Source organism: Larus michahellis, chromosome 2 (genome assembly GCF_964199755.1).
Source record: "Larus michahellis chromosome 2, bLarMic1.1, whole genome shotgun sequence".
Classification (NCBI taxonomy): Eukaryota; Metazoa; Chordata; class Aves; order Charadriiformes; family Laridae; genus Larus; species Larus michahellis.
Window position 1 is genome coordinate 118,731,450 of NC_133897.1, and position 27,444 is coordinate 118,758,893.

General features: G+C 41.3%; 2 protein-coding genes across 4 annotated transcripts in view; both read left to right on the top strand.

Moving 5' to 3' along the window:
* Window positions 1-5,491, top strand: part of LAMA3 (laminin subunit alpha 3) — a 124,416-nt gene extending 118,925 nt beyond the window's left edge. For all 3 annotated transcript variants that reach the window (XM_074576845.1, XM_074576846.1, XM_074576847.1), the window contains 8 exons: window positions 174-340; window positions 752-941; window positions 1,235-1,375; window positions 2,177-2,336; window positions 2,495-2,622; window positions 4,107-4,200; window positions 4,535-4,654; window positions 4,840-5,491. In XM_074576845.1, the coding sequence (XP_074432946.1) occupies window positions 174-340; window positions 752-941; window positions 1,235-1,375; window positions 2,177-2,336; window positions 2,495-2,622; window positions 4,107-4,200; window positions 4,535-4,654; window positions 4,840-4,985 (1,146 nt within the window). In that variant the 3' untranslated portion in view covers window positions 4,986-5,491. The remainder of the gene's footprint in view (window positions 1-173; window positions 341-751; window positions 942-1,234; window positions 1,376-2,176; window positions 2,337-2,494; window positions 2,623-4,106; window positions 4,201-4,534; window positions 4,655-4,839) is intronic.
* Window positions 5,492-23,314: 17,823 nt separating this feature from the next.
* TTC39C (tetratricopeptide repeat domain 39C) overlaps window positions 23,315-27,444 on the top strand; it is a 39,929-nt gene continuing 35,799 nt past the window's right edge. The window contains exon 1 of the mRNA XM_074576848.1: window positions 23,315-23,729. Coding sequence (XP_074432949.1) covers window positions 23,584-23,729 — 146 coding nt within the window. The 5' untranslated portion in view covers window positions 23,315-23,583. The remainder of the gene's footprint in view (window positions 23,730-27,444) is intronic.

Sequence of the window (27,444 nt, forward strand, 5' to 3'; positions counted from 1 at the left end):
TTCTTTCTGTGTTGAACCTCCACGCTAAACCCATACCTGTCCAGAACGACAACAGCTTCTCTGTCAGTTAGAGAAGGCTGTTGACTGCCCCAGATGGGAACTCTTAAATGTGTAGATTGAAGTGTTGTTTTTTCATGTTCACGCATAGTAAATGTTTCAATTCGATCTTACAGGTACAGAACGAAAAATACCCTGATTATTTGAAAGCCACTAATGTGCAAAACCCAAAAAACCACACTTTGCCAACTCAGTTATATGTCAGCAGTGAAGCATATCTTCTTGGAAACACCCCCAAGAGTTTCATATCTTACACATTTTCTCCACCGTCATCTACAGACAGGTAATACAGATATTTTCTGTTCTCCTCCTAATACTCGAATTGTCAAAACTGCTTGAATCTTTGGGTGCTAAGAGTTAGGATTTTCTTCTTGCTTATGTCTTGGGGTGTAAGACGAGAGTGGTTCTAAAGGTTCATGCATTTTTTTTTCATTGCTAACATTTACCCAAACTGAGTAGATTGACTTGGATGTGGTGGACAATTACAGTGCATATCATTGCCAAATCCTAAGCCTGAATATGTTGACTTTCATTCACTTTCAGAAATGCAGGCAATGTAGAACACTGCAATTTCACCCAAAAGCTATTCTGCATTTCACAAATGGAGTTTCACTGGCATTTTTCTGGAGAACAGAAAGAATACAACAACTAAGGAAACAGACCTATATTTCAATATGCTTACTTTCCACTACAGGTTACATTTCTCTGTAGAGGTACGGACTCGATCATCAAGAGGATTAATAGTTTTCATGGAGGAAAGGTCTGAGGCTTCTTATATGGCTCTTCATATTTCAAAAGGACGTTTTGTCTTTTCACTTGGCTCTGGAGGAAAACGAACCAAAATCAAAACCAGCACTAAATACAATGATGGGCAATGGCACACTGTAAGTACTATTGGAACAACAACCATGGTGACACCACAGCTAGCATTCAGCAGGCCCAGCCTATTGAATTTTTAATTTATTAGAAATCTGATTTTGGTTATCTGAAGTTAATTCCTATGCCTGAAAGTTCATGTGGTTGACACGCCTCTCTTGTAGGGACTGATGGTCCTAGCTGGTTATTTTCAGTTTCAATATTTCAACAATATGGTGTTTAAGTTAAAGAAAAAAAAAATCTCCAGTGGCTTTCCTTGGCTTTGGGATTTCTCATTCTGTTATGTTTGCACCCTGCAAAGGTGGTCTTCAGCACAGATGGGAAGAACGTCCTCCTTGTTGTTGATGGTCTAAGGGCCCAGCATGGAAGATTAACAACAAATTCTGCCATCAGCATTAAGCCACCAATCTACGTAGGAGGGCTGCCATCACTGAAAAGAGAGGTAAATAATTGACGCATCCACCCCCCCACACTCCCTATGCTGCACTAATTACACACGAAAGTGTTAATATGCAGGATTTCCGTGTTGAAAAGGTTTGGGGGTTTTTCCAAGCACTGACTGAGCACCATCTGTGGTGTTTGCAGTTGTTCATTAAAGACCTTTTTCCTCACCTGTTCACACAGCTCTCAGATGGGCACATATTTTCAACGTTTGTTGCTGGGACACTGATGACAACCATGTATTGTTTTCCTCTCTATTCTTTAAAAAATAGAAAAGCCCAAAGTCACATTTATAATTCCAGGAATACCCTCTTCCCACAGAATATTTACCTCAGTGGACTAAGCGATAATCTATAGAGAAGCAAAGAAATCCTTCTCATTAAGGAATTATGAATGTAGAAGTCGATTTAATCTGAAATATGTGTGGTTCCTCTTACTTCAAAAATTGGACAATTAATGATGCAGGGCCTTTTATAAAATCAGATTTAAATAAATAGCCTCTTTGAAGAGAAGGGTGTATTTGAGACTTCACAACTCCTGTTGCATTGTCTTTTTGACACATCATTGGGAAGTTTCTGTTCTGCAAGCAGGAGTTATGTTAACTCAAAATCAACTGTTACTTTCATGTTTTAAGCTCTTTTTTAAAATTCTGGAATACCTTTTCACTGCATCAGAGATGGGTTTTAGGTGACTTTAGTGCCAGTTGGCTTTCTACAGTCCAACAATACAAAAGAACTAATGGATATTCTTACTAAAAATTGCAATCATGCTTGAGTATTCATATTTTGAAATATGCTTTCAGAATATACCAATGAAAAGTTTCAAGGGTTGCCTGAGGAATTTTAAGATGAATGGAAAAGTCATGAATGCACCTCAGCAAAAAAATGGTGTACTTCCATGTCTGGATGTTCCCATGGAGACGGGGATTTATTTCTTTAACGAAGGAGGATATATCACCATTGGTAAGCTGTGTAGAGATTATAGTATATGGAATTACGTCTTAAATGTGTTTGCGTCTATGTGTAAGGTTTTATTTACTTGATTTACTAAATTAATTATGTGGTTTTCCAATTTTCTCCTCCTTTGATCATTCCTCAACCCACTGTTTAATTCTCCACAGGTAATTTGCTGATGGGCTTGGATTTCAGGATTGTATTTAGCATCCGACCGAGGAGTTCAAGTGGTATACTGCTCCATGCTGGAAGCAAGCAAGACAACTACTTGACTATTTACATGGAAGGAGGAAAGGTAAGTACAGGCTGTGTTTCCATTTCAGCTGCGTTGCCCTCATACAGCAGGGGGAATTCTGACCTTGAACTCTGGACTTATGTGTTGCAACATTTGTCTACTGTTAGTTAAACAACTTCCTCAGAGTTGTTTAAAACCATCGCATGGAAATTTGAGCATTTAATCTGTCTCTATGCCTACATTAGCAACTTCCATTGTGTGCACACTAGCTTGCACATGCTTTTTTCACAGTGGTCAGCAGTGGAGCACAGTCTAAATTTTCTCAAGCTTTTGAGCCTTTGCAAAAACCCACTGGGGTTTTGTCCAGAGGCTACAGAACTCCATGGCTTATTCCCGCTCTTAGGTCAGTCATCACGTGGCTGTACTGATGCGGTTTCGTAACGACGTCTGTTACAGAACTTGAGCAGTCTTGCTTTGTGTTAGTTAGCATCTTCTCCTCTAGTTGATGGTGTGTCATGGTGGTGATTATTATCACTGTTGCTTTTTCATAACGTAACAGCTTCAGAACTTGAGTCTTGGACTACAAAACTACTGTGACTGCTGCTGGAGAGACATCATTTAGAAAGATGTCAGTGGTCCGCAGAACCTGCTGTCTGATGGCACAGTTTAAACTAGCATGAGTCTACCTAACTTCAGAAAGCTCAGCTTTGCTCTTCTCTTCCCAGATTAGGGAACTTGGTTTTATTATTTATCTTTTTGTCGTCAGTTAGATTTCCAGATCACTGATCTGGCTCAAGACACAACTAGCACATGGAAGCAGGGGCCTTAACAGCTGGGGACCCCTTAAGGGCAAGACTGACCACTTCTTTCAGCAGTAACTTAGATTAATGATGGCTGTCAGTGTGGACAGGGTGCCACAGGAAGGAATAAAATGTGAATGAGACACCATCAATCCACCTGATAGGAAGTGTATCAGCATATCAGTTACCTGACCATTACCAAGTCTGTTGTAACCATCACACCAAAAAGAGTTTGAAAGGAAGATGTTGAAAAAAATTCACAAGGAATGAGAAGCAAGATGTGAGAAAGGACAAGCAGGTGCTTGTTCAAAATGTCATTGTAAATAATCAGGCTCCAAGCTTCATGAGTGAATTATGAGTAGTCCAAAATTGTGCAAAAGGCCAGAAAAATATATTGCAGAGATTCTCTCCAGAGATGCCAAGCATGTAGATGACTGCTTTGGGAAAGGAAAGGAAGGCCTAGTAGGAAAGACCTTGTCTCAGAGAGATTACGTCAAAAGAATTAAAATAATTTTGTAAGATTGTGAGGGAGAGACAAAGGTATGTGTTTATGCTTGTAAAATCTATTAGGGAAATTTACTTTCCTCTTGGAGAGGGTAATTTCTGAAATATGTATACAATGACTGTGACTCTTAAAACTAGGTGAAACCCAGCCATCACAAGATGAGTAAATTACTTAAAGTACTGTATTTTTCTGTTGGTCTTTTCTTTGCCATGGTAACTTAAAAGATAACTTTTTTACAGGTCATTGCTGCTGGAAATAATGGTGCTGGAGAATTCCAGACATCAGTCACACCTGAGCAACCTCTGTCTGACGGACAGTGGCACACTATTGCAGGTACGTTGTATCATACCAGTTCTTCTCAAACTCTGAAAGGACAGAGCACTGCAGCTCCAGATTTTTGTTAATCATTTCACTTCTGCTTATTCTGAGAATACTCTTTAGAACAATGTAAGTGTCTTGTGTTAATTCAAGGTTTTACATAAGAAGGATTTTGGGGCTCTATTAGCCACAGAGTACTTAGATGTGTCAATCTGACTTTGAATTAAAATAAAATCTATTTTTCCTATGAGTTAAATTTCAAGACAGATGCTATTTAAAAATAGTGCCATATCTAGTCGATTCTTTAATAGGGTTGAGAAGGAGTACTTATTTACCTGCTTCTTCGCAGTCTCTCAGAAGGACAACACGGTGCAGCTAGAGGTGGGCACACAGAGTAACTATACCACTGGACTTCCGCCCTCTCCTCCCAGACAGGTGCATCAGCCACTCTACTTTGGCAAAATTCCAGGTAATATTATTGCTGCTTATTTTTTCATATATCTACGTGGCTTTTTTTCCTTTCCAAAACAAAAGTCCTATTCATGCATATAGTTTTATATCATTTCCCCTCTTTTGAAAGCCTTGCAGTAATTAATGGTCTTTAAAATCATTCTCTTTTTATTAATTTGATCTTTCTACCTCATTTTTTTGTAGCAAATTTGGACACACAGTGGCATCCAGTTAAAGACCCATTTTTTGGCTGTCTTCGGAATATTAGCATCAATGACAAACATGTCTCCACCAGGAGAATTTCAGAGGTTCACGGTGTAGTGAGTTTGCACGGGTGCCCGATGAAGTAACTTTGCTGTTACGGTACTTGTACACACAGCAGGTTGGGTCTGCTGAAGTACTGTGTGAATTCATGCAACCTGGGCTCCCCTTTTGCTGATCCCCGTGTCCCTGTCATCAGGCTGGTCATTCAGAACAGCTGGCGAGCAGATGCGTCCCCTGGGTGTGGACTGCACCAAAGCAAATTAAAAGTATTCGCTTTGAGAAACCCCCTTTTAAATGTTATTGATTTCCAAGGTAATCCGTTGTGCCTTTTGAAATATATGCAGAAAATATAATTGTATATACCTTGCTGGGCCAAATTCTGCTCTCACCCACAACAGCAAAGACTTGAGTAACTCCAGTGTCTTAATTTTGGAAATTTGCCTTAATGCTGGTCATCTTGAGAGCAAATTTGATCCACTAATATAAAGAATTTTATAAAAATATAAATCTCTTTGGACTGATGTTTATACAGAAATGTACATTAATGTTAAAAGTAATAATAATAATATAAATGGAGTTTGAAGCACTTTAAGGAGTGAAACTTTGGGAGTTTGTTACAATGCTAGGAATTCTGGGGCCAAATAAATGCAGTATGTTCTTAAAACCATCCATTTTCTTGTTTGGTTATTTTAACCTGGTGTTTCTTTTATGTGCTTTTTACAGGCTGCTGAATCCTGCTTGCTTTATGTAAATATTTCTGTAGCTTTAAGAAGCTGATTTGCCCGAATAAGCAGGAGTCCATCATCTCTGCTTATTAGAATTTGGTTATATAAAAACCTCAGAAAGAGAGTAATTTTTCTTGTAATCTTCAGAGACAGAAAGTCTCCTCCATAGGCTTTTTTTTTTCCCTTTTTTTGGGGGGGATGAAATTAAGACAAGTTATATTAGGAACAGTAGTTGCACCTGCTACAGTTATGTAGCATGAATTGCAGGACTAAAACAGCAGAACTGTTTTCTTTGACATTCAAGTCTTTACCTGACCATGACCCACGGTGGAGGTCAGGGGACCTGATTTGCTTTATTCTGCTGAGTACAGGGCAGGACTGAATAGCCCTGGCATGGCTGCTTCTTACACTACCATTCAGAAGCAGCATTTTCTCTTTTTTTTTTTTTTTTTTCAGTTCCCTGATGCCAACCCTCTTTTGCAGAATTAAAACATTTTCTAAGGCTGGTCCTAGGCAGGAGTAGACAGTGGTACAAACAAACCCTCCTTCCCACTTAATGCAATGTTTGCTCCCACCTTCCGCCGCCTGCTTGCTCAAGGTGCAGCAGCGTGTCCTCAGTGTGTTTGGAATGAGGTGCTAGCTGGATTAATAGAAGAAGATGCCAGACCAATAGCCCTTTTGGCTTTGGTCATTAATCCCTTACCAAAATTTTGCAGCTTTGCAGGTCCTTTGCAGCTTTCCAGAGTGGCAGAAGCTGTTCACACCAAATCTTGTGTTGCTTTTTCTTTTATGGCAACTTTGTTCCAGGCAAATGTATGCACATGCAGAGGTTTCTCTGCTATAGAGCTAGTTTTAGAGGGAATGGGATGTGGTAAAAGCATGAGGGGGTTGAGGCTTCTGAAGGAGCGGAGGGTTGGCATGTAGTGGCAGAGCCCTCTCTGGAGATGCTCTGCAGAAACAGCTTCTCCTGCGTGGCTGCCTGCCATGTGGGACAGAAACACCCATCAGCCTAGAGGTGATGGCGTTCCAAAATCATCTTTTCAGACAGCAACAACTGAGCCCTTTCTACGCGTAAAGCCCCCCTGCCTTTGAAGTAGATTGTCAAATATTCAGGTGACCAAAACTGTGGAAATACTCAATTGATTTACTGGCCTTGGTTGGCATTGAAAATTTCCAGAAGGAGAAATGAAGAACAATTAAACTTTATCAAGTAACATTTCATATCTCATGCCCACCAGACTGCTCCCTGAAGCAGATTTTCCCTAGTCACAAAAAACTCTTTTCCTTCTTCCCTTCCGCCCTCAGAAAAAGCAATTATGGCAAAGATTTTTGCATCACAACCTGGAGCCAGTCCTGGATTTCAATTCCCTTCCATCTGATTTTACTTATCAGAAGTAGTTTTAATGCTGACAAGAAGAAATGAAAAATGTATAAAGACTTGTGTAAATGTAAGTTATAATGACTAGCAAGTATTAATTCCAGTGCAATCCCAATGCATAACAAAAAAGTAGAAAAGTCTCTCTGGTTTTAAGGTTCTTGGTAGTTGTTTTTTACCCCTCAGTTTCTTCAGTTGTATTGCTTCCACGGAGTCAGGATGTCACACATTGTTGGGACAATCAATAATAGCCAACTAGGGTTTCAGGTTTTGTTCTTTAACATAGATAAATCTATACCAGGTTGATGAACAATTAGTAAAAAGTTTTTTGCTCTTGAGGAGCCAGTGGATAATCTTTACATAAAGAAATAAGTTGTCCTGTTTAGATTAGTCTGATGAAGAATTCTTATTATTGAAGAAATCCACATAGTCACTGAACTGTATTTCATGCATTGTTTGTTCTATGCTTAGAATATTCTGAATTTTCTCACATGGGAAACAACTTCTGGAAAGCAAGAGCCTGAATTTTCAAGTATTTCAAGTCATGAATGGTAGACACAATTTCAATTGTAAAGATTCCTTCTCTTCAGGTTCACCGGGAAAGATCTTTGTTAAAGTCAAAATAAACAATTCCCCCCGATACATTTTATAGCAGACCAGAAGTGACTAAATCTCGTAGTAAGATGAAATGTTATGAGAATAAATAGCAATGTAAGCCTTGGGTAAACACCGTGTCGTGGGGTTTTTTTTATTCTTATAAGTAGTAGTTCCAAGTCTTTCATCATCTGAGTGTTGCCATTTGACAGTAACTTCCATGGATTATTTACCTTCTTTGGCTATAGCATTTCATGTGGACCCCCAAATCTATCAATTCCTGTGTTAGAAGTAAATAATTCCCACAGGAAAGGGATAATGTAATTTTTTTATTGTCTAGTCATCTTTACTATTTGCTATTTAAGCCTTTAAGTAATACTAATATTTTCAATTATAAAAAACTCTCAATTCCAGTCATCCTTTCGGAGCCTGCATTATTACTTATTGCTCGTGTTGAAGGGTGCAAAGGTATTACAGCTTGCATTTTCCTTCATTGACCTTAAAATTAGAGGTAATAACCAAAGAAATGCATATGTTAACGTCTGCTGGCAAGATTTAGCTATATGGTTTGTACCTCTTAAAACTGAAGCTCCTAAGGAAAGTTTTGGAAAGTTTAATGAAAAAGGATCAAATATAGTGTTCAATACACTGAGAGTGCATGTCTAAAACAACCACGCTCTTTAACAGCATGTTTAGATTGCCATAACAGCTCATTTGAATCCCAAATCAATTACATAAGGAGAGCAGATTTGCTCTCCAGACTAAACCACAAATCTCTCTCTTTGAGTATCCATATAAGTATCAAGGGCAGAAGGTTCTCCTCCAGTTAATTTGGATTAGATTTAATAGGATCATCTTATCTGAGGTGGACGATACCAAGGTCTGTAAGTTCCCATTTATTATAACTACAAAACACAGCCCGATTAATGGGAGATGAAAGACAGTTAGGAAGCTTAACACTGAGAATTGCAGGCAAATAAAATGAAATAGATCACAGGGCACCATAGAAGGAAATATATATTCACAGGAGAAAAAAGCATATCTATACAAGGAAAACATTATTCCTTCTCACTGCTTATAAATGATACTGTAACTTAAGTTTCTAATAACAAAAGCTTCCAATTAAAACTTCTTAACGGTCTTCTCGTATCTAAGCTTGAAGGTCTGTGCTTTTGTTACGGTGGAGCTTTCATGTAAAACACGGAGCCATTGACCTTTCGCTCCATTGGCAGCAAAATGAATTGGGCGAGTTAACTTTCTCCAGGTTTGTAACCACTTCTTTGGAGTCACCTGTGAGCCATCTCATTTTAGCTCTCCTTTCTGCAAGTAGCTTTGCCTCTTCTGGAGTCCTCTGTGAATTATTTGGGGGTTTTTCTCCCCTCTGCTTCCTTTCTGCCCCTCGTAAAATAGCCTGGAAAATGTGGTCTTACTGAAATGCTACAAATGCATTATGGCTTTGTAACGAACTCTTGCCATGCTTTTTGCCTCTTACCATTCTCTTTGTGGTTTCCTCATTTAAAAAACCTCCTGCATCTTTCTCTAATGATGTAAAAAAATTTAGGGCACAATGGCCCAGTCTTCTGTAAATCTGTCTGTATTTTCTAAAAATACATTAAATGGATGTCCCTGGCAAAAGGAACTACTTTACATTAAAGGGGATAGTGCCATAATACAATGTTATAGCTTCCTGAGGGCATTAAGACTGCAAAGCATAAGCATAAACTTCCTTTGTGCAGCTGGCCCAGACGTCTCAAAACTGCAAGAGGCTGGTCATTGCCAGAGCTGCAATGAAGCATTCTCTGAGTATAAAGAATTGCACGCAAAATAACCAATGAGTCTTTATGTTCTCTCTGTCAATTTTGGGGATCCTCCGTAGCAATGAAACCAAACTATGACCTGTTGTTCATACCGTACTGTGTCTCCCGGTTGGCAGCTGATAGCATTCAAAATATATAAGATTTTTTTTAAACACGCTTCTATCATTACTTTGCACCTCAGCCAGTTACTCTGTTTCCTCCAGGTTGTTCTGAATGTAAAGCATATGTGAAATGTTCCATGAGATGCATTTGCATTGTTAAGATGTCACCTGCTCATTGATAAAGATTGAGCGCTGCTGCGTTATTACACAGAATAAAAAGACAGATAGTTAACATCATGATCTTTTGTCTCTGATCAGTTATATTTAAACTGGGAACAGCAACAGATTTCTCTATTGTGCGGGAGCTCGTGTCTAAGATTCCTGTCACAGGAGGACTATGCACTGGTAAGAATGAATAATCACATTCATAGGAATGTCAGTAATGTATAAATTAATATGGAAAAAGACTGTTAGAATTTCAATCCAGAAAGGATCGGTCAGACGTTTTTTGAAGCCTGAAGACATAACAAAGCAAATAATTTTAAAGGATACAGAAATAAATGGCTATGTGTCCAGCTCTTGCAGACACAGTTTTAATTAACAATGTGTTAATAACATAACAAGCTAAAATCTGTCAGCGTGAGATATTACTTAATAGAGGATTTATATTGTTAGGTAACAGCACCTGCCATAAACCTTACTTCTAGATCCTTCTTATTACTTTCTGATTAGAATTACTTTCTGGATGCTACAAACCTGGAGAATCAGTAATACACCCGGATATCAATTCCTCTGGCTAAGGCAAGGGTTTCAACTAATAAAATTTACCTGAGAACAAAGTGTCAAATCAGTAATAAAGTTCTAACTTTCCCTTTGCTGTACTCCGTTAAATCAAAGGTAATGGCCTACCCCTGGGGACAATAACCAAAGTAGCGAAGAAGCTAAAGGTACTCTGGGCAATTCTCCAAGAAAACGCATAGGCGTGATCCAAAGTTCAGTAGCTTAGTGGAAAGATCTAACCACTTCACAGGGCTGGCTCACACACCTTATTAAAACATGCAGAAAATCTTACCTACAGTTTATAAAAAATGCATTCTAAGATATTGCCAAGGTTAATAGCGAATTGTTATTGCAGATTAAATCTGTTTGTTATGTAATACCCTTTTCATACAAATACACATCAATGGAAACTTTACGCAAATGCAAAGGGTATTTGCATCAGCAATAGGGGTGGAAGCAGAGAGACCACGCAGATAAACCGTTCTGCCTGACGAGCGTCAGCAGTGAAGGCAGCGCCGGGGGAGTGGTCTCAGACCACCACCCATGAGCCAGCCAGCCTGAACACCCAACGCGCCCGGCCAGGCTCGGCCCTTGCCCACACTGCTTGAAATCGGAAGTAACTGCAGTCATCCCACTTAAAAAGAAAAAAAAAAAAAAAAAAAACAGAAAGAAAAGAAAAACCCTTCTGGGAATTTCATCATCCCTGCATGCAGAAAAGTAGGACCAAATTTTGAACTGATAAGTTGTATTTAGTCAGATTCTTGTAACTTGATATTGCCATGCTAAAGGAAGGACATGTTCCCGCTGCTGAGCCACTTAAAGAGGACATGTGATCACTCAATCTATGTATATTGCATTTATCACAAAAGATAAAACGAATCAACATGATGTATATACTCAGAACAAATTTAATTCAAAACAGACACCACAAAGCCACTAATGATCATCAGTGTTATTGAGTTAAAATGGAATGAATAGGTTAAATCTTCCAAAGAGACACTGAATGCCATCAAACAGACTAGAGGCCAGGTGCATGATCGGTATAAACCAACATAGCTCCATTGTTCCTGGATTTGGGCTGACAGGAGAAAAGGATCTAGTTGTGTTTGTGTATCTTAATGTTTTCAAATGTTGGGAACACAATGTATATAGATCTTATGAAAAGGACTTTGCTACAAAGAGTTAAAATGAATGTTTCAATTCACTTCCTGTGAAAAAATACTGGGTTTTTTTATCAGTACAAAAAATTACCTCAAGGACAGATGTGAGCCTAGAAGATGGAGAGAAAGAACAAGACTTTATAGTTGAAGAAGGAAAGGTACCTAAGGAAAAGAAAGCCATAAGACTGCACTGAGAGGATTTACCCGTGCCAAGGGAAATGTCTGCGGGAGAGAAGCTGGTTAGAAACTGTGATGACTGTTAGCTTGACTGAACAATTTCAGGCTACGTGGTGGTGTCAAGGAGCCCAGCCACTGCTCCCTTCCGACCCCAGACTCAGAGCTTCTGGGCAGCTCCTGCCTCCTGGCATGGCACGGCATGGCATGGCATCCCGGGCATCCAAACTCTGCCAGCTGCCTGCACCCCTTCCCCACCATTGCCCCGGGAGGGGAGCTGGGGGAACAGCTTCTGGCTGACCAGATTCTCAGCCTGTGAACTCACAAATCTCTCTCTGCATTGGGGAGTTCAGGAAAATGGTAGGCCAGGCCTAGCATATGACGGAAAGGAAAATAGCACGAAGCTGCCACTCCTGGCCCCTCTTCTTTTGCTCTCCGACCCTTTTCCTTTTGTTTGTTGTACTTAGTATAATGGAAGGGAACATCTGGACTCTAGTGACAGCAAACCAAATTTGCATGCATATAGCAGATAATTAAGCACGTGTCTATCTGCAGCTGCAAACAGCAATTAGTCATGAGACAGCTTTCCACGCCCCTTCCTGCCTATTCTTCTGTTCCCCTCAGAGGGCCCTCTCACACACGCATCTCTGAGAGGCACCGAGCGCTGGCCTCCTTTTTATTTGGGAAGAACAGTTGTACAGCTGAACTTAAACCCTTCCATACAACTTTGACTAGGATGAACATCCTCTGACACATCGATTTCTAGTAGAAACAGCTTTCTGCATAAGACATGATGCAAGTGACCCAAATCCGAACAGCCATGGCTCCATCCCAGCTTAGCTGGGGGCTATAAACAGGTTTTGTTCTTAGTTCCTCCTCTCAGATGTGAGGAAACTGAGCTCTGGAGATTTGTTTCTGACTGATGATATTTTCTATGGCTGACCCTTGCCTCTCTGAAGTTGCCCAAGGCAAATACTGGCTTCTCTACTCCCTGCAGCCATTTGCCCTACAGTTTCCAACCCAGGCCTATGAAGGGCATATTATAAAACCTTATCATATCAAGTAAAGACATATATCCTATGCCTGCCTTTTCAGTTGTAGAGAGTTCCCTGGCAATGAAGCCATAGGTAGCATTTTGTCACCTAGGATAGGTGTCCTCATTTCTCCTGTAACAGAGTCAAATTTTGTAGACCGGTAAAACAGAAGTTGCTCAGGGCTGCAACCAAGAGACACAGTTTAGAGTTATTTACAAAGCACAACAAATTTCTAGTTTGGTGAAAACCAAAGACTGCGTTGCCTATTCCTAAATTTCAGCCTCTAGCGTCGCATCTTTTAATTTATCTGTGTGCTGAAACGGAGTGCAGTAATAGGGCGGGCTTCAGCAAGGGCAGGTGCAAGTTGGAGAAGAAAGGGCTGGAGTGTGATCAAAGGGCCCACCATGCCTCGAGCAGGGATTAGACTCAATGGAACGGCTTCACAATCTGCACAGCAGTGATTACTGCATGTGGCCCTTTGCATTTGCTCATTGTAACCGAGCCGCCTGATCAAGGCTTCTGTTGAGGTAAAAGTTTCATATCTACATAATGATCTCTGCTGGAGAATTCCTGTGCGTGTTTGAAATAGGGTTCTTGGGTATAATGTGCAAAATTTTCATTGGATTTACTTGTATGTGTTAATAGTACGTAGGCATTCCCAGCAATAACAAATTCAAACAAATTGCAGAAAGCCTTTGCATCAAGTAGCTGCTTGCAAATATGACTGCAGCTTTCAGAAACTTACTGAGGCCCAGAGACCTGCTTGAAAACACAAGCTGGCTTTCCATATAGGTAAAATGAAGTCTCCTGTGTTTCAGTGGGGAATACTAATGCAGTTTTTTTGTGAATGTCCTGTAGCAGCAATGCACAAAACAACCCTGGCTGGCACCAACAAGCACTGTAACACCGTCACATGCACCTGCATTTCAGGCATAGCTGTGCTTATGGGAGCACATTCCAGCACCAAATCCTGACAAAAATGTTAAAGCTTTTACTATTAGGGAAGGTGAACTCGTTATTTTTCATTTGGGACCCACAGAAAGTTAAAAAATATGTGGACCTACTTGATTTTAAGCAAACAGAATGGCTATACAGGCTTGTGTGCACATGGAACCAGCCAGTAGCACTGGTACTTGCTAGATAACACCTACCTGACTTTAGTAAAACCCACAGCATTTGTGGAGCTGTGTGGTTACTCATCTCACAGCTTCAGTTGTATAAAAACTGGGTGTCTACTCTAGGGTCTCCTTCTATAATCAATGGAGGGGGGTTAGTTATCCCCAAACAAAAACACACCCATACATCGTCTTAAACATATGCCATAAGAGGATATGGCAGCAGCCAACTTAGCTTCAGGCTCCAAGCAAGAAACCTAATTCCCTGAAGATGGATGCAGCGCTTGATTACACTTTAGTCCTCTGGAATAATTAGACCGCCTTACAACCTAGCTATAGAAATACCATCGTGCAGTGTTGTCAGCAGGACTCAGCGAAGAAAGGAACAAGCCACAGGGAATTATCTCCTGCCACCAATTACAGGGAAAAATTGCCATTATAAATGCTTTTGCCACTCATCCTTTTCAGTATTGAGCTACCCAAACACAGCGTGGTTAGCTCCTGGCATCTCCATGTTACGATGCTGTGACTCATCATGATAATAAGACGCTGCTTGGATCCGTGACGCTGGATTCGCTGGCATTGCTTCACCTTCTTGTTTTTCAGTGTCTTGGTGCCACCACCGGAAGAAATCTCTGTTGAACTCATTGCTTTTGTGATGAGCCAGACACATTGGTGGGCTCACATATTTCTTCTTAGTTTCTGCCTTACACCAAGGAAACTAACATCTATGAACTATTTTGTGGATGTTTTGTATGATTTGAAGGTTGAGAAACAAAGAAGAAAACATAGGCTGAACCCCAAGTGAAAGGCAAATAAAATAAAGAGATGTGAAACAGAATGTGTATTTACATGTGCTTGTGTACTTATAAACCCCCTAAAAATAGGTAAGTGCAAGAGCTATTGAAATGAAAGGAATGGAAGGAAAAAGAGGGGAATGCTTGCTGGATGAATTGCCATAGAAAACAGCATTTGAGAAAAATGCTAATGCGATGAAAAATGGGAAAGTGCATTGAGAAAATAAAAGATAGTTTCTCCTTGTGCTCCTTGTGCTACGTCTGGAAGAGGAACTCTGAAAAAATGGCCCGCAGTAAAAGCATAGCTTTTCTCACTGTATTATTCTGGTTATTGCTGTGCGTAACTCATAATGGCTAAAATTACGCAACTCAATTTAAGATGCTTGCCTGGTACATAGCTCTCAGCCTCACAAAACGCTGTTGGTAGAACAATAAATAGTGAGTCAGTACAGAATAAGTCACCCAATATGTGGTTTTAAAAGGCACTGCGCTGTTTAAGGGCAGGAGTACTTTCAGAATACAAATACACTTTAAAAAAAGAGGAGGGTTATTAGATTTGTTATTCTGCTGTTACTTTAATAAAAATCTTGTTGCATGGTAAGATTTGTAAGTCACCTCTGTAGCTACCATTACATGCACACAGATTCTTTACTTTGCCATCTTCCTTTATCTGCAATGCAGCATTTCACTTGCACAGCAAACGCTGCCACTTCCCATAGTGGGAACTGATTCTGGTAATAACTGCTTGGAGGAATCTTTAATTCTCAAGAGTGTTCCCCAATTCACGTACCTCGATTAACAAGTGCTCAAATAGGAACAGTTTATAAACGACTTTGGACAGAGCATGCCATTTATTCCAAATAAATGGCCTACGTTTCCATAAGTGAGTGGAAGAATGGGAAAACTTAATGATAAGCAAAAAGAGAAATCATTTAATAGTTTAGAGAACAGGAACCTCAGTCAACTACATGCTGCTTATTTCATGAAGTACCAGGAGATAGCACATACATTCCTGGTTTTCCTTAATTTCATTATGTAACTGTCAGCTCAAAATCTGGTTGGTTAAGCACCAGCTTCCAGTCTCTTAAATTCTCTTTTAAATTGCCAGATACAGAAAATAATCTCACCAAATGGCAAACGTATATTTTTCATGTCTGCTTTACAGTTTTACACAACAAAATGCAAAGAATCTTCCATTCATATGAACTGACAGTCCATTCACATAAACTAATGTTTATGACTGTTGAACAAACTAAGACAAAGAACAGAATGAAGATTACTTAAACATGTGGTTCTATTTAGCTGTTACCTCTAAATAATGCTGTAACCTGAGTGTATACAAATATACATCCTGTCTCAATACACCCTTAATAGAAGATGATCCCTTCACTTTAGTTTTATACAAACAGACACAATGACTTTTCTCACAAATTAAATGGTTGTCTAAATTAAACGGTACAATTATTTTCTTGAGTGAGCAGCAAAAGCGTTCAGACCAAAGCACAAGTTTCACGGATGAAAAGCTAGTATCCAGAAATAAAAACTTTGATATCTGGGGTAGCATCTGTCTCTCAATATGGTTTTTAGGCTTTTTTCTGTCTTATGATATGTGCTGCAGATCACACTGCTTCTTTTAAAAGCCAGTTGCCACGTCTGTGTGTGCAAGCCTCAGAGAAGAGTTTAGTAAAGAACAGAGCACTATGTTCCTGAAGACATGCTTAAACTCCCAAAACATAAGGAACTGAAATAATCAGGGACAAGGATATCAGTAGCTAACACGGTGTGTATGCAAGGGAAGCAGCTCACCATCTTTGTAGGCATATACACTGTTGACAGAGCTGCTCAAATGAACATATTCTGTGGGGTCTATTCCAGTTACACAAAGTCAAGATGCTTTAGTTTGAGGCAGTCGTAGACTACTGCATGCCTTGATGTAGCATAGCCACCAATGTTAATGCACAGAGTTATCGTGCGTTGCAACCCCATCGATAGGTAAGAGAACCAATGCATGGACAATTTAAGTGGCTTGTTGAAAGACACAGGTGAGACAACATTTGCTCATCTATGAGTGACATACGGCTATCAGGTGGTAATGCTTTCTTAGACCTTGAAGTGGTACTCCCGTCTACAGGCCCACACCAACAAGAAAATGTGAAAACAGGACAAAAGGGATATCTGCACAAGAATCCGCTCTTTGCAGTTTTGCTAATATCAGGAAAGGGAAATTCAGAGTTCTGCCACGGCTGCTTCATAACCTCCCTCTGCCTCTCAAGCTGAGCTCTTGGTGGCCCAACCATAAGCCCAACAAGTCTTTCTTTCATGCCTTCCTTTCTGTTTACCTCAACCACTGGTCTTTGCAGTTATGAATATCTTTCAAAGAGAAGAGTGTAAAGCTGGGTCACACAGCCTTGCCCAATCTCCTCTAGATGATTACCCAGACAATCTGTCTACATAAACTTGTGGCTTGTGTCACAAAACACCTGCTGTCAATGGGGTCTATTGACTTTTTTGTCCCTAGAATTTTTAACAAAATATTCCCTACTATCAGGCTAGGAAAAATAAGGGGACAAGAAGTGCAGATTTCAAAACTGAAAAACAAACATGACGTCTAACATGGCCAAAATAAAAGCTCTGTAGCCCAAGAGAGGCCATTCTATTGTTGCAGTGGACTGAGGAATAAGCTAGTGAGAAACGTTAAGATGCTAAATATAAAACATATATAATGCCAAAAGTCCCAAATGGAAGTAGAAAAGTACAAATGTTGCTGACAAGTAATCTTTAAATAATCTCATTTCAAATCGCATTATGCATCAAGCTGCTTGACACCTGTGAGAAAATATTTACTGCTAAATTAGTAAAAGGAAAATAAGCCTTAGCCAGATACTATGTTTGTTACATTCCAAACATTTCAAAATACGTCCTGCAAGGATTTTTGGTTACTTTAAATTACAAGGATTGGGGTGGAGCACTAACACAAAGGGTGTTTATTAAGGCTGATATATTTGCCACAGGTTATCTATGGCCTTGCTGACTACTCAGTTTTCATCATAAGCTTTAAAGTACAAATGCGTATCCCCAGCAACCGGGTAAATAATTTGTTGGTGAATGCTATGCATACAGTTATATATATGTACATGTATATAGAGGACTACATAGAGGAAAATCCTCCACAAATGCATCTGGTCTGTGACATGGCTTCATGCACAATTGAAAACTGCAGGAAAACTGGATGGACCCTCCAAAGCAGATCAGCAAAAATGATGAGAGTCTTAAAATTTATGGTCTGCTTGTGAAAGGTCAAAGTGAATAGGTTCTTATTCGTTCTAAAAAGTGAAAACTAATAGGGCACCAATCAAGATCCCATAATGTAGAAACAAGGGTATGGCGTGGAACAAATGTTTATATTTTCCAGGTGAGGCAAGACAGACTACCTCACTCTCCATACACAAAACCATTAAGCTTACCTATTTGAATTTGCTATTACCCCCCTGCTTCTGTAATAAAGGTGCAATCAATTGTTTTCATTGGTGACTGGAGCAAGAAGAGGGAAAATTAATTTGCAGACTCTCCATACTAAAAAGATTTTCAGGACATTTAGACAAAGATGAATTTGTTCTGACTCCCCAGAATGGACTGGGTTAGAACTAGTGGATTTCTGACAGTCACTTTGGGCTCTACATTTCACCCTCTCTAGCAATACAGAGCAGGTATTTTTACAACCAAATGTAGATCTTAACTCTGTAGGAAGTCATTCCTCTGAAAGTAAAACATTTTAAATTGGCTCTTAAAAATTCAAGTAGGATAATTATTTTGTGTGGAAGTTTTTCCAATTAATTTTCATAAAACAGGCTAGCATGTGGCTGCTGCCTGAACAGAGCAGCTGTTAGTATTTAATACTTGTGTATTCCTTTGTTTTCTCTGGAAATGTGTGCATATGTTTGGCCATTAGCACATTCTGTGAAAAAAAAACCCCAACACTAAAAGCTCTGTCATTTAGCACTCTTTATATAGCAAAAATTATACACCTTCATATGCTTCAGCAAAAATAACTCTGTGTGCACATGAATTTATCCCATTATACGACTATGTATTGGGTCCAGAGCAACAGTAAGTGTGGGTAAAAATAAACATTATAAAATATAATCATAATATGAAAAAACATATTAAATTGCTCTTACTTGCCCTGTCTCATGTTTCACTTTCCTTTTTGCCTTTCCAATAAATTTACCTGCCCTGACTGAGAGAGACTGAGAGATCAATCGCTTTCCATCTGGTATCTCTCCATACATGAAAGGCTTCCTGCGAAAAACAGGCAGGGAAAACAGAAAGCTTGCGAGAGGAAGGAGTAGTTAATTCTGGAGTAAAGTCCACTGCAACAAACGGAGGTTATTCTTCTAATTTTTATTACTGTAATGCTCTTTAATCAGAGGAAAGGGTCAAAAGACTCAATGTCAGTATCCTTGGAATACTTTTGATGAAGAGGCTCATTGAGCCTGTTTTGTTTTACCAGGATATGTATGCCTTCTCCTTGTCTATTGACAGAACAAACAAGTAATTTCAGTAGTCGTTTCATGTGTGTCCTTAGGCAGGGCTTAGCCCTTAAAATGACAACGTAGATTAATAGGAAAATGTGGAGAGCCAGCTCTGAAAATTAGCTTGGCTTTGTAGTATTGCTTAGTTGCTGTGCTGGATGGAAAATGCACGATGATAACAGATGTAAAGCTCACCACTCATAAATATTTAAGTGATAAGACACAATAGGCAGGCACCTTCGTTGCTGCAAAACTCAGAGGCACAGTGTGAGGCACAAAGCCCAAGAACAGGGGCCTTTAGCTACTTAAAAAGTACATTTCCTTAGAAATGTACTTGTGAACTTAATAATTTTTTTTCTTAACAAATACAATATATTCAAAAAGGGAAGGTACTCACATTTCTGTATTCACTAGCTGTTACTGGCAGTGACTGACACCCATTAAGACCCCTCTGACAGCTGGTGTGGAAAAGATGGCAGTACCCTGGATTGTAACACCTCTTCATAACCAACAGTGGGACCACACCTGGCATTTAACTAGAATAGCAAATCCTCAAAAGGAATTCAAAACTACAGGAGGATTCTGCAGGTTTGCGTCTGAGATTGAAAAAGTGTAGGAGATGTCTTTATGATTTTAACTAGTATTTTCAACACTTTATACACACACAGAGTCACATTTTCTGCAAGAGAGAGGAAAAAAGTTAATTCCATGCTGAAGGATTTTACTTCTTTCTACTTAAACGAGCAGTGATTTTAACTTAATTGCTGATGATCAAATATTCTAAATCTACTGCTGAAATTTCATCTCCATCTTAAAAACTGTAAATTGTACCAGGCATATTGAGGTGTTCCAGGACAGAGGTTGAGTTTTGGAACAAGATAGGTAAAAAGAAACCCAACAAAATCAGATTTAGGGCACTCTGAGACAGAAGCGAGGGGTTAGATTGCCTCATCCAGACACAGTGGAGAAGGGCCCTGGGACAAGTAGGACCTAATTTACAGAGTATGAAAATGATATTAAAGAAAATATGACTAGATGTCTGTTCTTGTTTTTAACTCTTTTCTCTCTGATGCTTTAGATAAATCAATATACTTTTCTGTAATTTTTTATTCCCTGCTACTTCAACTTTTGCCATCCTCTCCAGCTCATGGAGTTCATAGTAGGGCTAAATTCCAATTAGACTAACAGATGAAAAACAATGAAAAACAGTATTTGACTCAGGGACCAGTATGTGAAGATGATGACTTGCAGGACTTCTCCCTGTCAAAGGGCAGAGCAATTGAATATTCAAAGGTACAGGCCATCCTGTAGTACACCACCAGTGTCCTGCAAAGGGGCTGTAAAGCCACCACAAATCTGTATCTCTTACAGGATGTGGATATTGTAGCCACTTTGCCTTTTATCTAGCTAACAATTTCTGGGAATCCAGAGTAAAGGTCTTGGAAATTTTAGGCCAGTTAATTTATTAAAAATACAATTCTTGCGCGCTATCAGTAACTTTATTGTCCTTAAGTAATTGCAAACTAGCTGCCTCAATCTCTTGTCATAAGAGAGAGGCAACGGAGGCCATAGTAGCATGGGTTATTCAATACTGCACTGCAGCCAGCTGTGGGGGCAAGTGGAAAGCTGGCCACTGACTGGCCCCTCTGCTGAAATTACTGTCTGATGACTGCCTATCATGCTAGTAAGCTACCAAGAATTAAAAACCAAAAAAAACCAAAAAAACCCAACAAACAAACAAGAAAGGCGTTTAGAGTGTTGGCAGACTGGGAAGTAAATACAAGCTTTGATTAGCAAGTACAAGCCATCCATGTAGCTCTGTTTGCCATAGTTTCCTCACTCCCCTGGCCGTTTTTAGCAAGCTGAATCAGCAGTACCGTATCCTCCGTGTGAATCAAACTAACTGCAACCCACCACAAGACCTCATCTGCCGCTACACAGCAGCCAGGGAGAATTTTCAAATCCAGTTCTGCAGAAAAATGCGGTTCCAGCGCAGTTGACAACAGCACGGGCGCTATAAAACTGCTGCTGCTCAGCTGTTGAAGTCAAACTGCAGATGTCATGCGGCTTCATTACTGGTGTTCAAATGCATTACTTCTCTCCTCGAGCAGCTGAAATGCAGTTTAATTCTGACATTTTTTTCCATAGGTTTATAGCCCTGTTTCTGGAGAGTTGATTTAGCTATTCACGTCTTGAGTTTCAAAATTAATAGTCATCTACCAGATAGTTATAAAAGCATTTGTTACAGAAAACAGATTATCAGTTCCTGTCCTAAGCAAGGTCTGGAGCAACCGGGTGCTAAAAAGATCTCAAAAGAATTCTACCTCCATGCACATGGGACCAAAAACCTGCAGAGAGCACATAGCCCTGCTCTGCTATTATTCAAACCCAGAGGCCAGGAAAGAAGAGTCTAGCTTTGGAGAAATGGCGTAGGTGTTTCACAAAGGACTTGTGTCTTTGCTGCTCCTTGGAAATGGTACTTGGAGGTAGGAGTTAGCCTCCTCTATGATGAGTTCTCAGGGAATCCATAAGAAAACTCAGGGCTTCTTGATCCAATTGATTACATATGACTAAGGGAAAGGACATTATAAACCACTCCACCATGAATCCCTACCTACAGAATCCTACATGGGAAATAACCTTAAAAAAGTAATTTTTTTTTTTAAATCTGGAATGCAGTGTCTATCTTTGCGAGAATAAAGGCAGTGAAACTGCAACCTACAGCTCCCTTTTAGCAAGACTGCTTGAATTTCTGGAGTCCAAATTTCACAAATAACCTGCAAATACATGGGAAAACACGTCATTCCCGATTCATGCTGTGCTGACTTCCTACAAGCCCTCGAGGATTTCTAGGCTGCGTAGAGCATGCTGTTTTGGAGACGTGCGTTGTAACAGAAGGCATGTTCTCTTTAAACACCCCTCTGAGTACCCAGCTCTGCTCACTAAGACGGAGGGACTGGGAATCAGCCAAAGGGCCCAACTCACACCTGACAGATTTCAGAAGCCTCCCGGCATTAGATAATCCTTGCTTTTCAAAAAGCGTTGTCTCGAGAAGGTTTTGGTACACGCTATTTCCCGAGGCAGTGGTAGAGATTCCCACAAGACACGTACAGAAATATTGCTACTTGATTCACAGGAAGACGGATGTTTTTCTTGACAGGGAAGAGGCGTTGCTAATAAAAGTAGAGCGTGGTCCCATTCTTTTGTATACTGGAGCAGAGTGGGGGGAAGTTTGAACCTTAAATTTTCACAAGAGCAGCTGTAGCACCATCCAAGCTGGCAGGAAGCAAGACCAGGCTGTAGGTAACAGCCTTTGTCTTCACCTAAATTTAAGTGCAGCAAAGAAAACCTCTTCCTGCAAAGGGGATTGAAAACAATGCGAGTGTATTTTTGGTATCCAGGTACCTGGCCATTTTGGGTTGGAATAGATACATTTATGTAAGTGTACTTCCTCACCCATCCTGTGCTCGGCAACACCTGCCAGACTAACCTGTATTCGAGCCAAACTTGCAAAACACCAATTTTTGCTGTCAGCTTCATGGGCAAGTTCACATTGCTGCTCACAGAGGCAGGTATTGAGTTAAGGAATAAATTCCTCTAAACCCTAGCTCCCCAGACTTGCACGGGGGAGGTCACAAAGTCACCACTGTACAAACGAGGAACTTAAACCTCTGTGCTAGTGACCTTGGCCACTGACAAAAACACTTCAAAAAAAAACCCAAAACAAACAAACAACAAAACACCACCACCAAAAAAAAACCAAAACCCAAACCCACAAAAACCCAACACTTCTCCGAAAAGGGAAAGCCGCGTTATCAAAGGAGGACTTCATTACTTCACACCTGCCGCCCCAGGTCCCACATCCCACCCGTGAAAATCCCCGAGTGGGTTTTGCGAGAAGCCTCAAGGCTGTGGAAAGCCGAGGCCACCCACCCGTGACCGTGCGGGGGCAGAGACGCCACACCGAGGGGGAAAAAAAACCTGAACCGGGGAAAAAAAATGAAGCAAGCTCCGCACACCGATTCCCTCCTAACCCGGCCATCGGCACCCGCCTCCCTCCCGCGGGGGCCCGCCGGGCCCTTCCCCGGTGCCAGGGGGATGGCGTCCCCGAGCAGAGGTCGCTCAAGGGCGGCTCAGGGCGGCCGCCTCCTCCTCGGGGAAGGAAACCCAGCGCCACCCCCACGCCCCACGGCCACAGAAGCCGCCCCGATACACGCGGCCGTTAACCGCCTCGCCGGCCGCCCCCCCGGCGCATGCGCGGCCCCCTCAGCGCCTGCGCCCTGAGGAGCGAGGCGGGCGCCGCCGCTTTTGGAGGGTTTGCGGGCGGGAGGCGGCTGCCGCGTCGCTGCAGCGCTGGGCGGGCGGGCAAGTGGGGGGAATACGGCCCGGCGGGCGGGTCACCGGGCGCCCGCGGCTCGTCACTGCGGGCACGCCGAGGCAGCACCGGGTAAGGGGCGGCGGGCGGGTAGATTAGATAGACAGATCGACAGATAGGAGGGTAGGGGCGAGCCGGCGGGGTCTTGCTGCCCTCCTCAGCGTCATGGCCGGCTCTGAGCAGCCGCCACCGCGGCGGGAGGACGGGGAAGCGCCGCTGCCCATCGAAGACGCGGAGCTGGCGCTGGCCGGCATCAACATGCTGCTGAACAACGGCTTCCGCGAGTCCGACCAGCTCTTCAAGAAATACAGGTAGCCCACCCACTCCCCACTCCGCTCCCCGGCCGCCCCTCCGCCGCCGACCGCCTTACCCTAGCCTGGCCCGGCCTCCGCGCACCTGCCCCTGTCACATACCTGCGCGGCCGCGCCGGCACCGCTCTCCCCGCGGGCGGCCCCCCCCGGGGTGGCGGCGGCGCAGGGCCCGGCGCCCTGGGCATGGCGGGGCTTAGGGTGGGTAGCCCGGCCCTGCGCGGCTGCTCGGGGCCGGGAGGATAGGCGCCCCCCGCTCGCCGCCTCAGCCTGCGCTCTGGTGGGGAGGGGGAACGCGTGATTCGCCTTCCTGGCTCTGGGTGTGGATCCTGCGGGGTCTCCGCGGGGCTGGGCCTTGGGGAAGGCGTGGGGAAGGGCCGGGGGGGTGGGGGTGGGGGTCGGCGGGTCCCTCGTACCGTGGGCTGCGTGTCGCGAACGTGGGTGAGTAAAGACACGCGTGTGCCCCAAGGCGTTTCCTGGCGGGGGGGTGGTGGATGGGTGGGGGGGTGGGTTTGCTCCGGTGGTCGGATGTGGTCTTGATGCTGGTTTCAGCCTACAAAGGGGATGGCGACGGAAGGGCTTTGAACGTTGCTGCTGTGATTATCTTCAGGCTGCAAGATTATGTTCATAATCCCTGCATACATCATGTCTGGGTTTGTGCGTTAAGTAGTCATCCGGTAGGAATGGCATTAACACAACTGTGTAAGTCAGTCTTAAAGAAAAGGTTGCCCATACCTGTCCTTGCTTTTTGTCTGAGGAGTAATGCGTTCCACACAAGCTTGAGCTGCTGTAATTGCGCATACGTTCTAAATAATTAATATGCACTATACTGCTGTTGCCTGTATGATGAAAAATAGACTTTGATTGACTTAAAATAGTGCTTTGTAGCGATGGTGTACTTATGTACTTAAATCTTATTTACAGAAAGGATGTTCAGAAGTAGAGTGGGGGGAGTGAGACACATGAGAAAAACTCCCCTTAGTAATAATGGAATAATAACTTCACTATGTGCTTGCCACAGTCTAATATTAAACATGTCGTTCTGTCCTTAGCACATACTGCTCTGTTACATACACAATAGTGTTGTGCAGAACTAACTGGAATATGGCAGGTGGCAAGTAAGATCCCAGTTTGCATTCCTCACATGCATTACGTGCAGCTCACGTTCATAAGAATTTGCACCCTATGAGTTACTTATTTCTTGAGTTTGTTGGAGTTGTCAATTGTTCAAGGTATCTAAGGAACTTGTTGGTTTTGGTTGTTTGGTTTTGTGTTGTGTATTTTTTTTTTTATGGCGCCAGTTAAGGAACACTTGATGAGGTTTCCTCTCCACTTTTTGTTGTGTTGTGCCATTGGCTTTCTCTCAGTAGTGCAAATCTGGAAGTAGTCTAGGAATTCTAAATGTGGGATGCTTCTTGTATAGTAGTGTTAGGGAGTAAAATTGTTAAGATTCCTATTTTCAAAATGCAGTTTAATCCTCCCTTGAAAAGGGTGAATAATGATATCTTCTTCAAATTGGTCTCTTGATTATCTAGAAGGTTTATCACTAAGGATTTCTTAAATGCAGAAACTTATCTTTTTTTCGAGGTGCGGGCGTTTCTCTGTGTGTTTGATTTTTATCAAGAAGTGCCTTTAAGTTCAGTGTATTGTTTGATCTTGGCCTTTAAACATTACCTGCAAGGAATAAATAGGAATTCCTTCATTAGATTTAGTGGTTTTATGATTCATAAATTGGTAATCGGTGTCTTAGTTTTCAAATGACTGTTAAAATCTCCAGCCTCATCTACCTCATCCCAAAATTTGTAGCATGGTTCCTCTTGCTGTGAACTAATAGACCGTTATCGAATTGCAGATCAGCTGTGTGTTGAAACTTTGCATTAGACATAGGAGAGAAGATACAACAAAGTATGCTCAACTTCCTATAAATTTGGATTTTGGAGAAACATACAGTGAGGTCCACTTTTTTCTCCCAACAGTTTTTTGTTCTATACTTGTGTTGGATGTGTTCTTCCTACAAGGACTTAAGTAATGCTATTATATGTTTTTTTGCATACAGCCTTAAATATTTTTGTTGGTGCATGCTTGAAATTATGAAATAGAACTCATCCTAAATGGTAAGCCAAGTGAGCAGCTTTTGGGAGCTCTCCATAATTTAATATGGATGTTTGTAATTTGCGGTATTAGAGCTCAAAGACATCTAATGAAATGCAGCTTTTTGAACATGATGCAAGTATGAGTTGTCTGTATTTCAAGTGATGTTTCTTATAGAAAGTATTAATTCTAGGCTTCTGCCTATGCAGGTAGTTTAGCTCTGTTTCAGAAGCTTAGCATGAATCCTAGAAGTGAAGGGAGGAATGGAAATGTTTTTCTTGTGGAGACTGTTTAAGAACCTACAAGACTATTTGAAAACTCAATTGTTCAGTAAAACTTCAGTTGCATTAGCCACATCATTTAAACTAGTTAGACCTGTTTCTTAGAAACTACTGGTTTTGCTTCTACTTTTTATTATTCTAATTTTTTCTTCATTCGCCACCTGAAGGACCTTGTGAAAAATAAATTAATGCTGCTATCTTTATGGGTCAGTAGGCAGCCTTGGTGAGCCTAAAGACAGCCGTCATTCCAAAGCAATCTGGGTCTGTTTCTTTCTTGGCTGTTGCATTTCCGCATCTTCCAGAAAGCAGGCTGGTGATCCCTTAATGAGTTATATTTGAAAGCTGGTCATAATGCAGTTCTTCAGGAAACCAAGGTAGAAATGGCAGCTATGTTTCAGGTGTATAATCGCAACAGTAAAGTCTTCCCTTTCAGAGAGCAGTGGTACTTTGAGGTCATTGGCTATAAAACCAATGTTTCTGTGCTGGGAATGGGAGAATATTATTTTGTCTGTTGGTGTTTAGAGCTCATATATATCTATGACCCAAAGAAGTCAAATTAATGTGTGTGTTGTGTGTCAGATACAACGTGTCATTGGAACTGCATTGACTATCACTGTAAAGCAGTTGACGATTTGTCAGGTGTAGTTTGTGACTCGTTTTAAATTATATTTTAGGGTAGATACCAGGGTTTGAAATACCATCTACAAGTAGCATTGACATCTGCATATGCTTTTTTGTGAGTTTTTTTTTTTTTTTTAAGCAGTCCAGGTCCTCCACCTGCTAGTGGTGACAGTGGTCTGAACATGAATCCAATACCAATGGATATAATATTTTCATAAATCTCCAACAGACAGCACCACTGTCTTTAATGCTTGTAGCTGTGTCACATCCCCACAGTGCTAACTCATATTTGAAACTGCCAGGTATCAATCTTTCTATTCAGCTTGAACAGTGCTGACACCATCCCAGTTCTCATCAGTTTTGAGTACCTGTGAAAACTGCAAGAGACATGGAGGTTAACCAAGGACGTAGGCATTGGAGATGGAGCCCACAGTCAGCCTGTGGCATAGTGTCGTTTTAGTGAACCACCTTGATAATAGCAAGAAAGCCGGAATTGGGATGTTCTTTTTCTCCTTCTAGCTTTGTGGATTCCTAAACATTTAAGAAAAGAAGAAACTGTCAAAAGACCGTTTTTTTGCTGATTCTTCACTTCTTAAGAGCATTTGCAATTCAAAAATTATTTTAAAACTTCCTTCAGCTAAGAGGAGAGAAGACGGTGTCAAATAAAATCAGGAGCTTTTTAGCTGAATGTTGACTCACAACATAAACCATAAGACCAGGGATAT